This window comes from Macaca thibetana, chromosome 19 (genome assembly GCF_024542745.1).
Source record: "Macaca thibetana thibetana isolate TM-01 chromosome 19, ASM2454274v1, whole genome shotgun sequence".
Classification (NCBI taxonomy): domain Eukaryota; kingdom Metazoa; phylum Chordata; class Mammalia; order Primates; family Cercopithecidae; genus Macaca; species Macaca thibetana.
The window spans coordinates 3,423,323-3,443,954 of NC_065596.1; the positions used below are offsets into that span (position 1 = coordinate 3,423,323).

Consider the following 20,632-nt stretch of genomic DNA (forward strand, 5'->3'; position numbering starts at 1 on the left):
TGTCACTCAGGGCCTGTGGGGGCAGGGCTTTAAACATTATCTAATCAGGATGCCAGATGCGGTGGCTCACGCCTGTAATCCCAGCACTTTGGGAGGCCTAGGCGGGCGGATCACGAAGTCAGGAAATTGAAACCATCTTGGCTAACGCGGTGAAACCCCATCTCTACCAAAAATACAAAAAAAAGCCAGGTGTGGTGGCGGGCGCCTGTAGTCCCAGCTACTGGGGAGGCTGAGGCAGAATGGCGTGAACCTGGCAGACGGAGCTTGCAGTGAACTGAGATTGCGCCACTGTACTCCATCCTGGGCGAAAGAGTGAGACTCCATCTCAAAAACAAAAAAAAAGGAAAAAAAAAACCATTATCTAATCAGAGATGCTGGGCTGGGAACTGTCCTATATGCATGCAGCTGGCGCCCACAGGATGGCTTCCAGGTTTGTCATTTGCTGCAGTCGGAGCTCCAGGTCTTGTCTTCGCTGCCCTGTGTCCTCTGCTCCTAGTGGCCCAGCCTCTGTTCCTCTGTGACCTGCAGGGATCGAGAGATCCACAGCTAAGATGCCAAGATTCCCTGGAAGCCTAGATATGGTGAGAGTGCCAGGTCAGACAACTGAGAGAGGGAGAGGCTGGTTGGAAGTGCTCAAAAGTGGCTATGGCGGGACTCAGTCCTCCCCGCAGTGAGTGCCACAATCTGTGGCCCCAAGTTCTCCTTGCCTAGCTCGGCTATCAGTCCCCTTCAGCCATAAGATGATGACTGGACTGACAGCTGGGACCCCAGGCGTCCTGTCTCCTCCCTGTGCAGTGACTGTGCCCTGGCCTGGAGCCCTCTCTGGGCAGCTCTGCACCCATAGCGCCTCACTTCTCCCAGATTCTGCCTGTGTTCCTGGACCAAACTGAGGGTTGGGCTGCTATTTGTCGTGGCCCAATAAGGAGATGCAGATGAACTAAAGAGGAAGAGAGTTTTCTTTTCTGTAACTGGTTACAGACAGAAGGCCTGGAAATTATTGCCAGACCAACTCAAAATTACAAAGTTTTCTGGCCCTTATATACTTTCTAAGCTATATGTCTACATGTACGTGTGCATTCATCTAAAGACATAAGTGATTAACTTCTTTTAATCTATAAGATCTGAGTTCTGAAGACCTTCTTCTAGAGCCTCAGTAAGTTTACTTTACCTAAATGGGTCCAGTTGTTCAGGTGATTACCTTTATATTGTCTCCTGCCAAATCATAAAAGGTTTGGGGAGTTCCTTTGGACTCCAGTAAACTTGTTTGTAGAGGCCTGGGGAGTTTCTTCAGGCCCCCAATAAAATGTGTTTAGTCCTAAAAGAGTCCTGTTAAGAATTCCTTCGTTATTTGATCATGCTTTAAGGCCCAGGAAAAGCCTAGGCAAAACTCTTGGTGGGCTCTTTATTACATTCCAGCCTTTGTATAAGGGCACTGGCACTTTCAGCTTTTAATATTTAACTTAACTACTCGGTCAGTACTGAAACAGTTGTTACGGAGGCCTGCATTAGTGAGGCCTGGCCTGCCATACAGGGACTATGGGAGGATCATCAGGAAAGAATTCTGACTCAGCATGTTGGGTTCATGAATGGAAAGAGCTTTGGTCTCTGGGATTCCCAGTTTATTTTTTCTCCTATTAAAAATTTATGGGAGTAACTACAAACATATTAAATAATTTAAATAAAGAGTGATTGAATAATTGAAGAGCACCCAGCAATAATTTGTAGTTTGTGGTTCATGGGAAGAGCTTGGAGAAAAGACTTTTATAAGGGGCATGATGAAGAAAACTGAATTCAATAATTGGTTAGGTACAGTTAAATAGTTTCTTAATTTGTTCAGTCAAGGTGTTCAATCTGTTTATGTACTCAGAGGTTAACTGGCAGTTTATAGTTTGTTAAGCCTGAATTTTATTTCTACCAATATAATAATTTACAAAAAAATTGCATTTGAGTTAGATTTTTTTAATAGTGGGATTCCAGGGACTAGAGCCTCCTCAGTCTAATTGCCTCCCACTTAATTATTTTCATACTTTATAGGGGACCAATTTTCTACTGCATTTTTCTCATGTGGCCCAAGAAAGGTCTCAAGTCTACCCCCCACCCTCAATTTCTTCAGCCTAACTTTGACTTGCAGTAAAATACGAAATTTCCAGTTTCTTCTGACAATCCCAAATGCCAACTTCCCCGCTCTAATTCATATTATCACCTATTTGTCAATTAGTGTACATTTTTTATACCACACTCTGTGTGTGTGTGTGTGTGTGTGTGTGTGTGTGTGTGTGTGTGTATGTATGATGAAGTCTTACTCTTGTTGCCCAGGCTGGATTGTAATGCCATGACGTCGGCTCACTGCAACCTCTGCCTCCTGGTTCAAGCAATTCTCCTGCCTCAGTCTCCTGAGTAGCTGGGATAACAGGCACCCACCATCATGCCCAGGTAATTTTTTGTATCTTTAGTAGAGACAGGGTTTCACCATGTTGGCCTGGTCTCCAGCTTCTGACCTCAGGTGATCCACCTGGCTTGGCCTCTCAAAATGCTGGGATTACAGGAATGAGCCACCACGCCTCTCCGATAACATATTTCAATTAATCATTTTTTGACAAAAGCATTGGATGGCACATTTTTAAAGATTTGTTTCCTGTTCATAAATATTTTCCATGAGAAGAAAGCAAAGAACAATCCCCTGACACTGTGTTGTAAAAAATCTCAGTGTCTCTTTTCCTGTTATCTTCTCTGGGCACAGGGATATCAGAATGTTTTTGGATCAAGGTTTACCTTTGGAAACTTTATGAGATGATGTGCTCTCAGCCACCCTTCAGTATTTTTACCTGGTCCTAGGTTTCATTACTGTCTGGAGATAAACCAAGATACCCACCATGACTATGCCTGCTAGACTATCTAGTGGATATCAGCTCCTGGGTCATATTCTCCTTTAGCACAACCTTAAGTTTAGAGTTTAGCCTCTCAAGGGAGTAAGTGAATGCCCTGTTGCTGAGAGAAGTCTTGTGTACTCTTCCTTTGAAAAGCTAACCCTTGGCCGGGTCCAGTGGCTCAAGCCTATAATCCCAGCACTTTGGGAGGCTGAGGCAGGTGGATCACCTGAGGTCAGCAGTTCGAGACCAGCCTGGCCCACTTGGCAAAACCCCATCTCTACTAAAAATACAAAAATTGGCGGGGGCATGGTGGCATGTGACTGTAATCCCAGCTACTGGGGAGGCTGAGGCAGGAGGATCGCTTGAACCTGGGAGGTGGAGGTTGCAGTGAGCCGAGATCATGCCACTGCCCTCCAGCCTGGACAACAGAGTAAGACTACATCCCCCCCCCAAAAAAAATGCTAATCCCTTGAAACATTAAGATTGTCTCCACCCAACCCAGCTTCCATTCCTTGGAGACATATTGCTGGTCAGCCAATCAGATTCTGGTATTGAGGGGCAAACAGAAATAATTTCTGCCCCCTGGATTCTCTAAGGGGGCAGAGAAATACTGAAAAAATATATAGTGAAAGAAAAATAGTGACAAATTTGTGAATTAAAAAAAATAGTATCCCAAAAGTTAAAAAATAACCATGACCCTAGTAAGATGGTGCAAGAACTTACAAAGTAAAATGCACCTGTGGTAGTACTGAGACATAGTGCAGTGTGTCCTAAGAGGTTAGTTATTGAGCACTTAAGGGAGCAGGATGGGATGGGAGAATGTGTCGAGTGATTGGATGGCCTGACTTGACACATGAGTCAGACGCATCTGTTTTCTGATCAGCACTGCCAGTTACTCATTTTGTCACCATGAAAATATTTGTTTTCACTTACTTTGACCTCTCAGTTTTCTAATTGTAAATTGCATTTTATTAGTAGGGCTTGAAAGGTAAGAAAATATTTACAGAGGGAGTCTAGCATGGTGGCTCATGCCTATAATCTCAGCACTTTGGGAGGCCAGGGTAGGCAGATCACCTGAGCTCAGGAGACCTGAGCTCAGGCAACATAGTGAAACCCCATCTTTACAAAAAAATACAAAAATCTGTCAGGTGCAGTGGTGTACACCGGTAGTCCCAGCTACTTGGGAGGCTGAGGCAGGATAATTGCTGGAACCCAGCAGGCAGAGGTTGCAGTGAGCCGAGATAGCACCACTGTACTGGGTTACAGAGCGAGACCTTGTCCGAGAAAAAAAAAAGAAAGAAAATATATACAAAGGTCATAAAAAAGGTGGGATTCAGAAAAAAACCTTATATCTAGTCATACATTCCATTTATTAAAAATTCTCATGTACCTTTTTTTTTTTTTTTTTTTTTTTTGAGATGAAGTCTCCCTCTGTTGTCCAGGCTGGAGTGCAGTGGTGCCATCTCTGCTCACCGAAAGATCCACCTCCTGGATTCAAGAGACCTTCCTGCCTCAGTCTTCTGACTAGCTGAGATTACAGGTGCTTGCCACTATGCTGGCTAGTTTTTGTATTTATAGTAGAGATGGAGTTTCACCATACTGGCCAGCCTGGTCTGGAACTCCTGACCTTAAATGATCCACCTGCCTTGGCCTTCCAAAGTACTGGAATTACAGGGCAAGCCACTGTGCCTACCCCTCATTTACTATTTTCTTTCCCAGTGTGAGTTTAGGAATTTTCTCAGGTTTATTGTTTATGCCTGGATGATTTCAAACCAAATTCCAAGGTTTCGCTTTTAGAATGCTACCAAGGAGAAAAAAAAATAAGAAAAATCTTTTTTCCATTTTGGCTGTAGAAAATGAATACATCTCAACAAGAAAATTTGGTAGATACTATGTGAGTTACATGGATTCATGAAAATATCAGCTCTTCTTTTTGCAGGGTATATTTGTGACAGTGAATATCTCTGTTCTATATCCTGTTATCTTGATTTCTGAGTTTCATGCTAAATTTTATGAGACAAAACTTGGTACATCCTTATAAGTGTTCCCATATGACTAATTGTTTACTACTTAGTTTTCAAGGGAAAAATACAATAATACATTTATTGTCTGAAAGGAATAGATACTTTTGCTTTTCTTATTGAGGTATGAGATGTAAGCACCTGAAAATTTCCTTCACTTATGTGAACACTGTGTTTGAGTAATTTTGCTGGATTTTTTTAAACACTTAGTTTCAAAAACCAAGTGAATAACTCTGAAATGAAAATTAAAGCTTGAGCCCTGTGACTCTGAGCTAAGGCTAATACTGAGCCTGCAGAAAGAGATTATTAAAGGCCCAATTAGTTCTTTCTGAGGAGCCTTTCCTGAAGATGTCCCAGCCTGCTCACCCCAACCATGAAAGAAGCCTTTATACTGAGAGAAGCTACAAAGCCCTGGAAAGTTGGGGACCCACAGGCAGGTGCAGTTAAGGCTAAGCTGGAAGAAGATTGGGAAGGTCTTACTGAAGATGAAGTTGTTACTGTTTTAAGGCAGTTTCTAGACTGTAAAATGAAAATAAAGTCAGATGTATTTAAAATTTTTGAATTTCAAAGGAATAGTGCAACAACAAGAAGTACTACCTATAAGATCTTTAAATATTGCAAAGTTTAGGCAGGCAAGTGCTTTCTTTCATAGGGAGGAGCAAACAAGATTAGAAAAAAGGTGAAAGGGAAATGGCAAATGGAGGGTGAAAAAATCAGATTCTAGATCAGAGAATGTTTTACCCTGAAGTCAGCATATTCTTAGGAGGGACATAAAATAGGGTTGTATGTTGACTCGGACTGAGAGTAGCTCAAGTTTAGGAGCCAGTGGAAAAGGAATAAACAAGTAAAGTTTGAAAAAGAAGTATTTTATTTTGAAAATTAAAGACAAATTCAACCTTTTTTTTTTTTTTTTTTTTTTTAAGAAAAAGAAGTAAATGTGCAGAGTGTTTGTCTGGCTGTGTGATAGGTAAGAAAAGTCAGCACCATCTAAGTCATAATGGGAAGAGTGTTTCTTTCCATAAATTGTTTCTGGAGAACACAAAGGATGTAGAATCTTATTAATCTTAGCTATTTATCAACATTATCTATGTGCTTCCTCTTTCCTCATCTCTTTTTTGTTCTATGCATTTCTTCCATTAGACTTTTTCTGGGTTGTATCTTTTATACTAAACTGGTAAACAGTGTTTTGCTGAGGTCTGTGAGTAGCTCTGTCTCATTCTCATTTACAAGTTCTAATTATTGAACTTGAGAAAGGTTATGGGAGTCCCCAGTTTTTAAACAGTAGCTCAGAAGTATAGATGGAGCCATGGGGTTTGTGACTGGCAATTGCAATGAGGACAATGTGGGACTGAGCCCTGAATCAGGGTCTGTGTTGACTCTTGCTGGTGTCAGAATTCAAATGTTAGACAGTAAGTTGGTGTTGGAGGATTGCTTGGTGTTCAGCAAACTCCAATATCTTTTTCTGGGTGCCAGAAAAAAAGATATCATGGAGCCTGTTTTAGAATGGAACTCTGGGTGTCTGGGAATGGGAGGCTCTGCTCTCCTGTACAGAGACTGTCACACTGCCCATTGTCCTGTGATTCCAGGTCTCCTCCCAGGGTGAGAGACAACTGAAAACTTACAGGACAGGAGCTCTGTTGACTGACCCGCTTTTCCCACAGCTGCCATCACAGGATTTCCACCCATTCGCAAATACACACACTAGACATTGATGTGTCAACATCCCTCTCAGGATTAGACACCACCCTCAGGAATTTCACCATAGCATTTTTGATCCTAGCATTTCTTGACAAAAACTTAGAAAAGTTGCTACAAGTTTCCTGGCATATCCCCACCCCTAGACACTGAATCTGCAGCAGCAACCTGTTTTCTCCACCAATCTAGGGTTCTGGACCACCTGTTCATGATCTCCTCTGCTGCATGGACACAAATAAATCAGAATTCAGTTGTGCCTGAGCCACTATCTGTGACACAAACCAATCCTTCCACTTACATTGCACTCTCCTCCACTCATGGAGATTTTTCCTTTTAACTTTGTACACATGCAGGTTCGTTATATAGGTAAAATTGTGTCATGGGGGTTTGGTGTGCAGATTATTTTCTCACTGACATACTAAGCATTGCACCAAACAGGTCTGTTTTCTCATCCTCTTAGTCCTCCCACCCTCCACCCTCAACTAGGCCTGTGTCTGTTGTTCCCCTCTGTGTGTCCATGTGTTCTTATTATTTAGCTCATACTTTAAAATGATGACATTTACTTAATTTTCTGTTTCTGAATTTGCTTTTTGGGGATAATGGTCTCCAGCTTCATCCATGTTGATGCAAAGAACATAATCTTTTCTATATGGCCATGTATTATTCTATGATGTTTATGTACCATATTTTGTTTTTATTAAATCTTTTATTTTATTTACTTTTGGAGTAAGTGTCTCACTTTTTCACCCAGGCTGGAGTGGAGTGTCGTGATCTTGCTTAATGCAGCCTCAACCTCCTGGATTCAAGCAGTTGGGCCCTGCTTCACCCCCTCAAGTAGCTGGGACTACAATCACGAGCCACCATGGTCTGGCTAATTTTTCTTTTTGTATTTTTTCTAGAGATGGGGTTTTGGCATGTTGCTCAGGCTGGTCTCAAACTCCTGAGCTCAGCCAATCCACCTGCCTCAGCCTCCCAAAGTGTTGGATTACAGGTGTGAGCTACCTTGCCTACCCATACCATATTTCTTTATCCAATTTACCATTTATAGGCATTTAGGTTAATTTTGTGTCTTTAGTATTGTGAATAGTGCTGCAGTGAATTTGCATGTGTGTGTGTCTTTGTGATAGAATAATATATATATCTTTGGGTATATATCAAATTATGAGGTGGCTGGGTCAAATGGTAATTTTGTTTTTAGTTCGTGAGGAATTGCCACACTGGTTTTCACAATGGTTGAACTAATTCACACTCCCACTGGTGGTATGTACACATTCCCTTTACTCTTCAACCTTGCCATCATCTGTTATTTTTTGACTTTTTAATGGTAGCCATTCTGATTTGTACGAAATGGTATCTCATTGTGGTTTTTTCTTTGCATTTCTTTAATAATTAGTGATAAGCATTTTTTCATATGCTTTTTAGCCACATGTATGTCTTTTGAAAAGCATCTGTTCATGTTTTTTTGCCTACATTTAATGAGGTTTTTTTCTGGTAAATTTGTTTAAGTTCTTTATAAATTCTGGATATTAGACCTTTGTTAGAGGCATAGTTTGCAAATATTTTCTTCTATTCTGTGTGTTGTTTGTATACCCTGTTGATAGGTTTTTGTTGGTTTGTTTTGCTGTAAAGAAGCTCTTTAGTTTAATTAGGTCTGTTTGTCAATTTTTGCTTTTGGTATCTTCATTATGAAATCTTTGCCAGTTACTATGTCTAAAATGGTATTTCCTAGGTTTTATTCTAGGATTTTTTTTTAGTATAATTTTAAGTGTTTTTTTTTGTTGTTGTTATTTATTTTTGTTGTTGTTGTTTTTTGACATGGAGTTTTGCTCTTGTCACCCAGGCTGGAGTACAATGGTTCACTGTGACTTCCGCCTCCTGGGTTCAAGCCATTCTCCTGCCTCAGCCTCCCAAGGAGATACACACTACAGGTGTGTGCTATCACACCCATCTAATTTTTGTATTTTTAGCAGAGATGAGGTTTCACCAATCAGGCTGGTCTCAAACTCCTGACCTCAGGTGATCCACCTGTCTCAGCCTCCTGAAGTCTTGGGATTACACGTGTGAGCCACCACACCTAGCAATTTTAAGGTTTACATTCAAGTTTTTAATTTATTTTGTTTTGTGTTGATATTTGTATATGGTGTTAGAAAGTGGTCCAGTTTACATTTAACTCCTTAGTTCATCTTGAGTTTATGTTTTGTATAAGGTGAAAGAAAGAGGTCCAGTTTATCTTCTACACAGTGCTAGCTACTTATTCCAGCACAATTTATTAAATAGGGAATTTTTTCACATTCCTCTTGTCAGCTGTGTTGCAGATCAAATGGTTGCAGGTACATGGAATCATTTCTGGGCTCTCTAATCTGTTTTTTTGTCTCTGTGCCTGTTTTTGCACCAGTACCATGCTGCTTTTGTTATTGTAACTCTGTAGTATAGTTTGAAGTTGGGTAATGTAATGCCTCCAGATTTGTTCTTTTTCTTAAGATTGCCTTGGCTATTTAGGCTTTTTGTTTCATATAAATTTTTAAAAAGTTTTTTTTCAGTTCTGTTAAGCATGTTTTTTTGTAGTTTGAAAGAAATAGTATTGGATCTGTAAATTTCTTTGAGCAGTATGGCCATTTTAATGATATTAATCTGTTTTTTATCCATGAGCATAGCATAGTCTTCTATTTGTTCGTGTCATCTCTGACTTATTTAAGCAGCATTTTGTTATTCTTTTCATAGAGCTCTTTCACCTCTCTGGTTAGCTGTATTCCTAGATATTTTACTGCTTTTGTGGCAGTTGTAAATGGGATTGTGTTTTTGATTTGGCTTTTGACTTGGAGGTTGTTGCTGTACATGCATGCTACTGATTTTTGTACATTTATTTTGTATCTTGAAACTTTGCTGCAGTTGTCAGTTTAAAAAGCTTTTCTGCTGAGACTACATATGGAATTATGTTGTCTGCAAACATAGATAGTTTGATGTCTTCTCTTTTGGTGTGGATGCCTTTTTTCTTTCTTGCCTGATTGCTCTGGCCAGGACTTCCAATTCTGTGTTGAATAGGAGTGTTTAGAAAAGACATCCTTTCCTTGTGCCAGTTTTTAAAGAGAAACGTTTCCAGCTTGTGTCCATTTATGGCTGTGGGTTTGCCACAGATAACTCATTATTTTGAAGTATGTGCCTTCAATGACTGGTTTATTGAGGGTTTTAACATGTAGAATGTTAAATTCTATTGAAAGCTTTTTTGCATTTATTGAGATAATCTTGTGGCTTTTATCTTTAGTTCTGCTTGTGTAATAAATCACATTTATTGATTTATATATGTGTAATTAATCTTGTATCCCAGGGATAAAGCCTACTTGATCATAGTAGATTAGCTTTTTGATGTGCTGCTGGATTTGATTTGCCAGTATTCTGTTGAGAATTTTCTCATCAATGTTCACAAAGGATATCGGCCTGAAGTTTTTTTTTTTATCTCTGCTAGGTTTTGATATCAGAATGATGCCATTCTTACATGTTTCGAGGAGGAGTCCATTCTCAATTTTGGGAATAATTTTAAAAGAAATGGAACCAGCTTTTCTTTATTTATCTGATAAAATTCAGCTGTAAATCTCTCTGGTCCTGGGATTTTCTTGGTTGGTAAGCTATTACTAATTTAATTGTGAAGCTTGTTATTGGTCTATTCAGGAGTTTAATTTCTCTTGTGTTTCATCTTGCAGGATGTATTTGTCCAGGAATTTATTTATTTCTATTAGATTTTCTAGTTTGTGTGCATAGAGATCTTCATGGTAGACTTCAATTGTTATTTACATTTTTGTGGGGTAAGTGTAATTTTTGTAGTTTTGTAATTTTTAATTGTGTTTATTTGGATCTTCTTTCTTCATTAATCTAGCTAGTAGTTTATTTTATTAGTTTTTTTAAAGGTTTAACTCCTGGATTTCTTAATCTGTTGCATAGTTTTTCATGTCTAAATCTCCAGTTCAGATCTGATTTTGGTTATCTCCAGCCTGGGTGACAAGAGCAAGACTCCATCTCAAAATAAATAAACATATAAATATTTTTCTTTTACAGATAAAGAAAAGCAATGCTAAGTGATGTAATTCTCTCACCCATGAAAAATGTGTGCCTCGTATTTTAGCAATCCAAAAGTTATATTGATAAGCAAATTCTCCAGTTAAAACCACTTTTTCAGTGCAGTAAAAAATAAACTTTCGGCCAGGTGCGGTGGCTCACTCCTGCAATCCCAACACTTTGGGAGGCCGAGTTGGGCGAATCACCTGAGGCCGGGAATTTGAGACTAGCCAGACCAACATGGAGAAACCCTATCTCTACAAAACATACAAAATTAGCCAGGTGTGGTGGTGCATACCTGTAATCCCAGCTACTCAGGAGGCTGAGGCAGGATAATCGCTTGAACCCGGGAGGTGGAGGTTGTAGTGAGCAGAGATCGTGCCACTGCACTCCAGCCTGGGCAACAAGAGCGAAACTCCACCTCAAACAAAACAAAACAAAACTTTCTCATTAGAACCTACAAAGTACCATGTGAAATGAATAGTGAGAAAACTGTTGCCATAACACAGTAAAAGAAGGACTGTAGTTCATTGTAATGTGTACAACCTTGGAATACACATAACACAAACGAAACAGGATAGTTAAGAAACAAGAGAAGCAAAATTTCTCTTTAAATTCAGCGAGAGTCAGCTTTGCAGCCTAGAAAAAAATGCCTTCGCCATATGAAGATTTCTTTACCATGGATATTTTTTATCTCTGACTTGAAAATACAAACTAACTCCAGCAGGAATATTTCTGGCTTATTATGGAGCATCTGTGACACAGGAGGTACTTTCATATTTGTTTGCTACATTTATATATAAAAACATCCTCATGACTTATGAAGTCTCCCTAGTACTTACCTGAACAAATTGACTCAATAAATTTGTCACTTATAAAAGTGAAAGAAGCAATAACCTAAAAAAAAAATGCTTATATAGGGTTCTCCAGTTAATAAAACAAAATGGAATGTCCCAACTAAATATAAAAACACTAATATTTGAATTATATCTAAAAATTACCTTGTGCGCATTACTCAATTTTATAAAATTTATTATAATCTCTGACCAGCTCACATAATGAATACTTCATAAACTATACAACAAAAAATATATAGAAAACACACAAAAAAATTAAGGGTCTAGCATGAGTACCAGGCAAATAAATACAGAGAAGTTGCATGGGGAGATTCTGAACCACAAGCCATAAAATTTTACAGTAATAAATTCAATTAAAAGACAGCATAGATTTGCTTTCAGCCTTTTTGAGGGTTTTTGTTTTCTAGTAAATTAGCAACCTTATTAAAATGATTCCTTTTGTTCCAGTATTGCTCTTTTCTTCAAAAAATAGGTGTATTCACACAAAGACACTTAATAACTGTATAATTTTCTTACATCTAAGATTTACCTTTAGAGCAATATATGTGTATATTTAACTCTATGTAAATCAAAACTAAAAGTCTGTGTGTGTTTGCAGGCAGAGAGGCCATATGTTCAAAGAAAAATATATTACAAATAATTGAAAATATTTAAGACTCAGAAATGAGTTTATTTTATTTATACTTTACATAATGTTTTATAACCACAAAAATAACCATGCAGTCATTAGCAATTTAATTGTACACTTTAAAATAACTAAAAGTGTATAATTGAGTTGTCTGTAATATAAAAGATAAATGTTACAAGTGATGGCTACATAATTTACCCTGATGTCATTATTACATATTGTATACCTGTATCAAAATATGCCAGATTTGCAGAAATAGATACACATATTATGTACTCACAAAAAAAAATAAAAAAACTTAAATAACAAAAAAAGATAAATATTTAACCTATGCAAACAATATTAACTTATCTGCCGGTTAAAGCTACTGGCAAAAGAGATTACTAGAGATGCTATTCCACCAATATAATGTTACCAGATAGTATATTGCTACCATCATTTACCTACACCCTTGAGTAACATCAGATAGGTTAAAGTTGGTGGCATAATAATGCTTCATTAAATGTACAATAGTCTTAACATGGTAAAAAATAATTAAAATCAAATTTACACATAATTTAAAAAATTTAAAATATACTGCATTTCATGACATAAAACCTCAATCACTAAAATAATTTACAATTTTAGTATTCACTTTTAACTAAAAAATATTTTCTATCATTATAATACAGAAGCATATTACTCTGAACATCGACCTCATACATCACTCAGTAAGTTAACCACAAAGAGCCTCTTCACTTAGATTTTCATCCAGCATCTTAACATTTTAACGTCCTTTTTTATAGAAGAGGCTATAATTTCCATCTAATGAGTCTTTTATATGTGATGCAGCAATAATTGATCACATGCTTTCACATGTGAATAGGAACAATGAAATAGCACGAATCTGATACTTGAATTACATTGTAATTTGCTTTTCAAAAATTTTTTATATGTGTACTTTTTAAAGTATACTTTGGGCTGGGTGCAGTGGCTCATGCTTTGGGAGGCTGAGGTGGGCAGATCACTTGAGGTGAAGAGTTTGAGACCACTCTGGACAAAATGGTGAAATCCCATCTCTACTAAAAATACAAAAATAAAAAATAAAAGAATTAACCAGACGTGCTGGTGTATGCCTGTATTCCCAGCTACTCAGGAGGCTGTGGCAGGAGAACTGCTTGAACCCAAAAGTCGAAGTTGGCAGCAAGCTAAAATCGTGCCACCGCACTCCAACCTGGGCAACAAAGTGAGACTCTGTCTCAAAAATAAAAAATAAAAAGTACAATTTGAATATGACAGCAAAATATCTTCTACTCTCTTAACAGTTATATACAAATAATTTAACAACTTTAGTTTTGGATTATTTTCTATACTCAGCACTTTAATGTTTGAAATGTTTGTGTCTTAGTTATTCCTACTGTAAATTCTGATATTTATATAGACTCAATTTTGAATTAAATATTTTTTATACATATCGCATATGCAAAAATATATCTTAATATAAACTCTTCAGTGTTTTCTAAGGTACAGTTTTTGGGAAAAAAAGTTTTTTCAAATTTATTACATTTGCTGGATTTTTTTTTCAATATAAATTTTTGATGTTGAAGAAAGTTGGGGCAACTGCTTCAGGGTTTTCCTCTAGTATAAAATGTGTACAATAAGATCTGTGATACAAGTAAATGCACTATAACCCGCTTTACATTTGTAGTGTTTTTCCTCAGAATACATAGTCTCCTTCACTTTAAAGGCTTATATTTTCTAAAAGATTATTTGACAGTAATTGCACTTACAATGCTCTAAGTATCAACTCTCTGTTAAGATGTGAGCAGATATTAATGGGCTTTTCCACATTTTTAAAATTTGTATACCTTTTTTCAGGTATAAATGCTTTTCTATGCAATAAGGTGTGAGCATTGGTTAAGAGTTTTGCCACATTCTTCACATTTGTAAGGTTTCTCTTCTACTATGAATTTTCCTTTATTTATTTATTTTTAATTTTTTTAGATAGAGTCTTGCTTTGTCACACAGGCTGGAGTGCAGTGGCGTGATCTCAGCTCACTGCAACCTCTGGCTCCCCAGTTCAAGCAATTCTCCTGCCACAGCCTCCTGAGTAGCTGGGACTAGAGGCGTGCGCCACCACATCCAGCTAATTTTTATATTTTTAGTAGAGATGTGGTTTCACCATGTTGACCAGGCTGGCCTTGAACTCCTGACCTCGTGATCCACCCGCCTTGGCCTCCCAAAGTGCTCATATTACAGGTGTGAGCCACCATGCCTGGCCTATGAATTTTCTTTTTTTTTTTTTGAGACAGTCTGGCTCTGTCGCCCAGGCTGGAGTGCAGTGGCACGATCTCGGCTCACTGCAAGCTCCGCCTCCCGGGTTCAGGCCATTCTCCTGCTTCAGCCTCGCGAGTAGCTGGGACAACAGGCGCATGCTACAACGCTTGGCTAATTTTTTTTTTTTGTATCTTTAGTAGAGACGGGGTTTCACCGTGTTAGCCAGGATGGTCCCGATCTCCTGATCTCGTGATCTGCCCACCTCGGCCTCCCAAAGTGCTGGGATTACAGGCGTGAGCCACCACGCCCAGCCTATGAATTTTCTTATGTTGGGTAAGTCTTGAAGACCGGGTAAAAGCTTTGGCACATTCTTCACATTTGTAAGGCTTCTCTCTAGTATGAATTTTCTTATGTTGAGTAAGTCTTGAGGATCGATTAAAAGATTTGCCACATTCTTCACATTTGTAGGGTTTCTCTCCAGTATGAATTTTCTTATGACTGCTAAGGTTTGAGGAGTGGGTAAAAGCTTTGTCACATTGTTGACATTTGTAGGGTTTCTCTCCAGTATGAATTTTCTTATGTTGAGTAAGTCTTGAGGACCGGTTAAAAGCTTTGCCACATTCTTCACATTTGTAAGGTTTCTCTCCAGTATGAATTTTCTTATGTTGATTAAGTCTTGAGGACAGGATAAAAGCTTTGCCACATTCTTCACATTTGTAGGGTTTCTCTCCAGTATGAATTTTTTTATGACTGTTAAGGTTTGAGGACTGCTTAAAGGCTTTGCCACATTCTTCACATTTGTAGGGTTTCTCTCCAGTATGAATTCTCCTATGGCTAGTAAGGTGTGAGGACCGGTTAAAAGCTTTGCCACATTCATTACACTTATAGGGTTTCTCTTCAGTATGAATTCTCTTATGTCTAGTAAGTGTAGAGGAACAGGTAAAAACTTTGCCACATTCTTCACAGTTGTAGGGTTTCTCTCCAGTATGAATTTTGTCTTGAGTAAGTGTTGAGGAACAGGTAAAAACTCTGCCACATTCTTCAAATTTGTAGGGTTTCTCTCCAGTATGAATTTGTTTATGTCGAGTAAGTCTTGAGGACTGGTTAAAAGCTTTGCCACATTCTTCACATTTGTAGGGCTTCTCTCCAGTATGAATTGCCTTATGTTTAGTAAGAGTTGAAGACCAGTTAAAGGCTTTGCCACATTCTTCACATTTGTAGGGTTTCTCACCAGTATGTATTCTCTTATGGCTAGTAAGGGTTGAGGACCGGTTAAAGGCTTTGCCACATTCTTTACATGTGTAGGGTTTCTCTTCAGTATGAATTATCTTATGTTTAGTAAAGGTTGAGGATATGCTAAAGGTTTTGCCACATTCATCACATTTGTAGGGCTTCTCTCCAGAATGAATCCTTTTATGGGTAGTAAGGGTTGAGTACCTGCTAAAGGCTTTGCCACATTCTTTACATTTGTATGGTTTCTCTCCAGTATGAACTCTCTTATGGTTAGTAAGGGTTGAGTAGTGGTTAAATGCTTTGCCACATTCTTCACATTTGTAGTGTTTCTCACCAACATAAATTCTCTTATGGTTAGTAAGGGTTGAGGACTGATTAAAGGCATTGCCAAATTCTTTACATCTGTAGGTATTCTGTCTAATGTGAATAATCTTATGTTGAGTTAGTTGTGAAAGCATGCAAAATGATTTGTCACATTTTTTACATTGGAAAGGTTTCTTTCCAGTAAGTCGTGTCTTATATCTATCTGAATTTGAAAATGCATAAAATACTTTTACATATATATCACAGTGATACATTTTGCTCTGGGTAGGTGTCAAACATTGGTTAAGTCCATTATAATCTCCTTTGTATAGTTTACAGTCACCTACAGTTTTATAGCCTTTTCTTAATTGTAAGTTCTCAGGTCCACATTTATCATATCTCCTCAGTGTCACTTTTTTGAAAGAATCTTTTATGTCTTGCTCTGGCCAAAAGTCTTCAGCAAAATGAGAACATATAACTAAAAAAAAAATTAAAACGACAAATCACTTACTAGATTCAGATATATATACTTCACAAACATAACCTCTAAAATTATACAAACTACATAAGCAATACGGCATAGCAAAATACCAGACTCTAATTTCTTCATAAAAATATAAATGTAGCCGGGCGTGGTGGCTCACGCCTGTAATCCCAGCACTTTGGGAGGCCGAGGCGGGCGGATCACGAGGTCAGGAGATCGAGACCATCCTGGCTAACACGGTGAAACCCCGTCTCTACTAAAAATGCAAAAAATTAGCCGGGCGAGGCGGCGGGCGCCTGTAGTCCCAGCTACTCGGGAGGCTGAGGCAGGAGAATGGCGTGAACCTGGGAGGCGGAGCTTGCAGTGAGCCGAGATCGCGCCATTGCACTCCAGCCTGGGTGACTAAGCGAGACTCTGTCTCAAAAAAAAAAAAAAAAAAAGAATATATATATATATATATATATATATAAATGTAACAAAGACACACTAACCAAAATATATTTGTGGATAACTTGTCAATAAGTTATATGTGTGCAATGCCCCAGGTGAGTACAATGCAAAGAGTCACATAGAATGAAACAAATTTCTGTTACATATACCCAACACAGCTCTTCCTGTTCCCCAATAAAACACAGTGCCTGTGGCCGGGCGCGGTGGCTCAAGCCTGTAATCCCAGCACTTTGGGAGGCCGAGACGGGCGGATCACGAGGTCAGGAGATCGAGACCATCCTGGCTAACATGGTGAAACCCCGTCTCTACTGAAAAATACAAAAAACTAGCCGGGCGAGGTGGCGGGCGCCTGTAGTCCCAGTTACTCGGGAGGCTGAGGCGGAAGAATGGCGTGAACCCGGGAGGCGGAGCTTGCAGTGAGCTGAGATCCGGCCACTGCACTCCAGCCTGGGCGACAGAGTGAGACTCTCAAAAAAAAACAAAAAACAAAAAACAAACAAAAAAAAAACACAGTGCCTTTGGAAGTAAATTGCCAACTCCTGGTTTTGCTTTTAAATGACAAGAAATATATTGGCACATACATCTTTATTTCTGGCTTCTAGGATATTATCAGATGCTGAATTTAGTTTCCCACAACATAAAATGCTGAAAGAAATGGTGGTATACTTTGGTCAGGCGTGGTGGCTCACGCCTGTAATCCCAGCACTTTGGGAGGCCAAGGCAGGCAGATCATAAGGTCAGAAGTTTGAAACCAGCCTGGCCAACATGGTAAAACATTGTTTCTACTAAAAATACAAAAAATTAGCTGGGCATGGTGGCAGGCACCTATAATCCCAGCTACTCGGGAGGCTGAGGCAGGAGAATCACCTGAACCCAGAAAGCAGAGGTTGCAGTGAGTTGAGACTGCACCACTGCACTCCAGCCTGGGCAACAGAGCAAGACTCTGTCTCAAAAAAAAAAAAGAAAGAAAGAAAGAAAAGAAATGGTGGTATACTCTGCAATGACAGTTTGAGTCTGCTGAGACCAAAGGTAAAAAATGTTACAGAGTGGAGCAACTGCAGTACCACAGACAGGGAACAGGTGTAGCAAGTGATTACTGACTATTAGGATGACACATGAATACACTTCTTTAAAAAATAAAAACAAAGTTTCAGACAAGACACATCCTAACAACATATTTGAGAGACTGCAAGAATCTCTAACCAAGACAACTGATTTCAGACTATGCCAGGACAAAGCTGCATTAGCAAGATTGTGAGAGATAGCTTTTTTTTAAATGTCCAAATCTGAATCAAAGATTACAATGTATACAAAATATTAAGGCACCATGGCCCCACCAAAAAATGTATAAAATTTTTAGAAAGCAAAATCATTAAAAAATGAGATGTAGAGATTAATATTTAAAATTTAAGATAAATTGAGTAACACTAAATGAGTAAAATAGGAATATAATCTACTGAAAATCAGAAGAACGAAGATAAAAATATTAAAATTATCACAAAAAAATTGTGGAGATAAAAAATAACTGAAATATTATCAAAAAATAAAAATGAAGCTCAACAAACTAGGATACACACAGAAGATATTTACAACAAAACATATATAAACATAATTGTAAAAGTCACAGACAAGAGAACCTTAGAAGCTGCAAGACAAAAGTGATGTGTCATTTGTAAGCATAGTCTCATATAAAAAATTAGTGAATCTGTCAGCAAGAATATCGCAGGTCAGAAGTAAATTGTGTGATATTCTCAAAGTCCTGGGGAAAAAAACAGCTGTCAAGTGAATATAATACAGTCAGCAAAACTGTCCTACCAAATAAAAAGTAAAACACATTCCAAAATAATCAAATCCTGAGAAAGGATACTGGCATGGTATATACTCTATATAGAGCCTATACATCAAAGATACTGAAAGGAGTTCCTGCTGTTAAAAATAACATGATACAAGAAAACAACACATAATCATATAAAAATATGTAACTTTGTGGGAATGATATGCACATACACAAAAATAAAATTCCTTAAAATTCTTTATTCTATTTTTTACCTTAGAATTATTCCTTAGAATATTTTTATTCCTTAGAATTATCATAATGGTGCACAAAACATTTTAAATTATCTAAAAGTTGAGAGATAAAAACATAGAAATTATTATAGAAATCTGTTAATGAATATACAACATAAAAAGATAATCAGTAACATGAATAACAAAGTTGAAGGCAGATGTAATGAGGAAGAATTTTTGTATGCGACCGAAGTTAATGTTTTACCAAATTAAAATATAGTTTTATTGTTGAGAGGCTTTAGGTAATACCAAAGGTACCACAAAGAACACATCTGTAGAGACAGACACACACACACAAAGAGAAAGAAGTGAAAGCATATCAATACAAAAATTAAAAACATACAAAGCAAAACAGAGAAAATGATGGACAAAGATACAAAAATCAAATAAAACAATAAAATAACGGTGTTTTTCTTTCAGAAAATTATTTAAATATATATAAATTTAACTTTCCAATCAAGAGACATATTTTCAATAGATTTATAAGAAAAATTTTAAAAATCAAGATCCATCTTGCCTTTCTACAAGAGTCACAGAAGATCTAATGATAAAAAAAGACAAAAGTGGCAAGATGGAAATAGAAATTTCATGTAAATATTAGCCAAATGAGAGAAGTAAAAATAATATCACACAAGCTACTGTGATATTTTATATGTAAAATATACTTAAAGTTTATTTCAAAAACTGTCATATTTTATAAAATGTACTTGAAATCAAAACTCCAAAGAGACAAAGAACAACACTAAACAATACTAGATTCATTCACTGGGAACCTATGACAAATTTGTACATGTGTATGTCTGGGTGCATGTGTGTATCTCGCTTGAGGGTTCCCAATATGTACAGCAAATACTGACAGAATTGAAGAAACACATAGAAAACAATATAATAAGCATAGGATATTTCAATACTCTACCTCCTGTAATAATAAGACAAGATAGAACATTAGTAAGGGAACAGAGGACTTGAAGGTAATATAAAACTATTATTCCTAACAGAGGTATAGAGACCACTCCTAAACAACATCAGGATACACACCCTTCTCAATTGCTCACATAATATTTTTCTTGCTAGATCACCTGTTAGGCCAAAAAAGAAGTCTTAACAAATTTTTTAAAACTGAAATCTTATGGATTACTTTCTTTTTTTTTTTTTTTTTTTTTTTTTTTTTTTGAGACGGAGTCTCGCTCTATCACCCAGGCTGGAGTGCAGTGGCCGGATCTCAGCTCACTGCAAGCTCCGCCTCCCGGGTTCACGCCATTCTCCTGCCTCAGCCTCCCGAGTAGCTGGGACTACAGGCGCCTGCCACCTCGCCCGGCTAAGTTTTTTTTGTATTTTTAGTAGAGATGGGGTTTCACTGTGTTAGCCAGGATGGTCTCGATCTCCTGACCTTGTGATCCGCCCGTCTCGGCCTCCCAAAGTGCTGGGATTACAGGCTTGAGCCACCGCGCCCGGCCTTATGGATTACTTTCTATGACCAAAACGGAATGAGAGTATACAACAATAAGAGGAAAAACTAAAAAATTCAGAAATATATAGGAATTAGGTTACAGTGAGCCGAGATCACGCCACTGCACTCCAGCCTGGGTGACAGAGTGAGACTCTATCTCAGGGAAAAAAAAAAAAAGAAATTAAGCAACACACTCTTGAGCTCTTGAGCATGCTTAGTTCAAAGGTTTAAATAACTAATATTGTGAAGATATTCATACTACTCAATG

At 37.9% G+C, this 20,632-nt stretch overlaps 2 protein-coding genes across 3 annotated transcripts in view; one reads left to right on the forward strand and one right to left on the reverse strand.

The window, feature by feature from the left end:
* Positions 1-13,379, forward strand: part of LOC126942258 (zinc finger protein 85-like) — a 68,374-nt gene extending 54,995 nt beyond the window's left edge. Inside the window, exons 7-8 of the mRNA XM_050769636.1 lie at positions 2,317-2,433; positions 10,050-13,379. The gene's annotated coding sequence lies outside the window, so the exon portion shown is untranslated. The remainder of the gene's footprint in view (positions 1-2,316; positions 2,434-10,049) is intronic.
* Positions 12,143-20,632, reverse strand: part of LOC126942199 (zinc finger protein 429-like) — a 234,312-nt gene continuing 225,822 nt past the window's right edge. For both annotated transcript variants that reach the window (XM_050769523.1, XM_050769522.1), the window contains one exon: positions 12,143-16,391. In XM_050769523.1, coding sequence (XP_050625480.1) covers positions 14,596-16,391 — 1,796 coding nt within the window. In that variant the 3' untranslated portion in view covers positions 12,143-14,595. The remainder of the gene's footprint in view (positions 16,392-20,632) is intronic.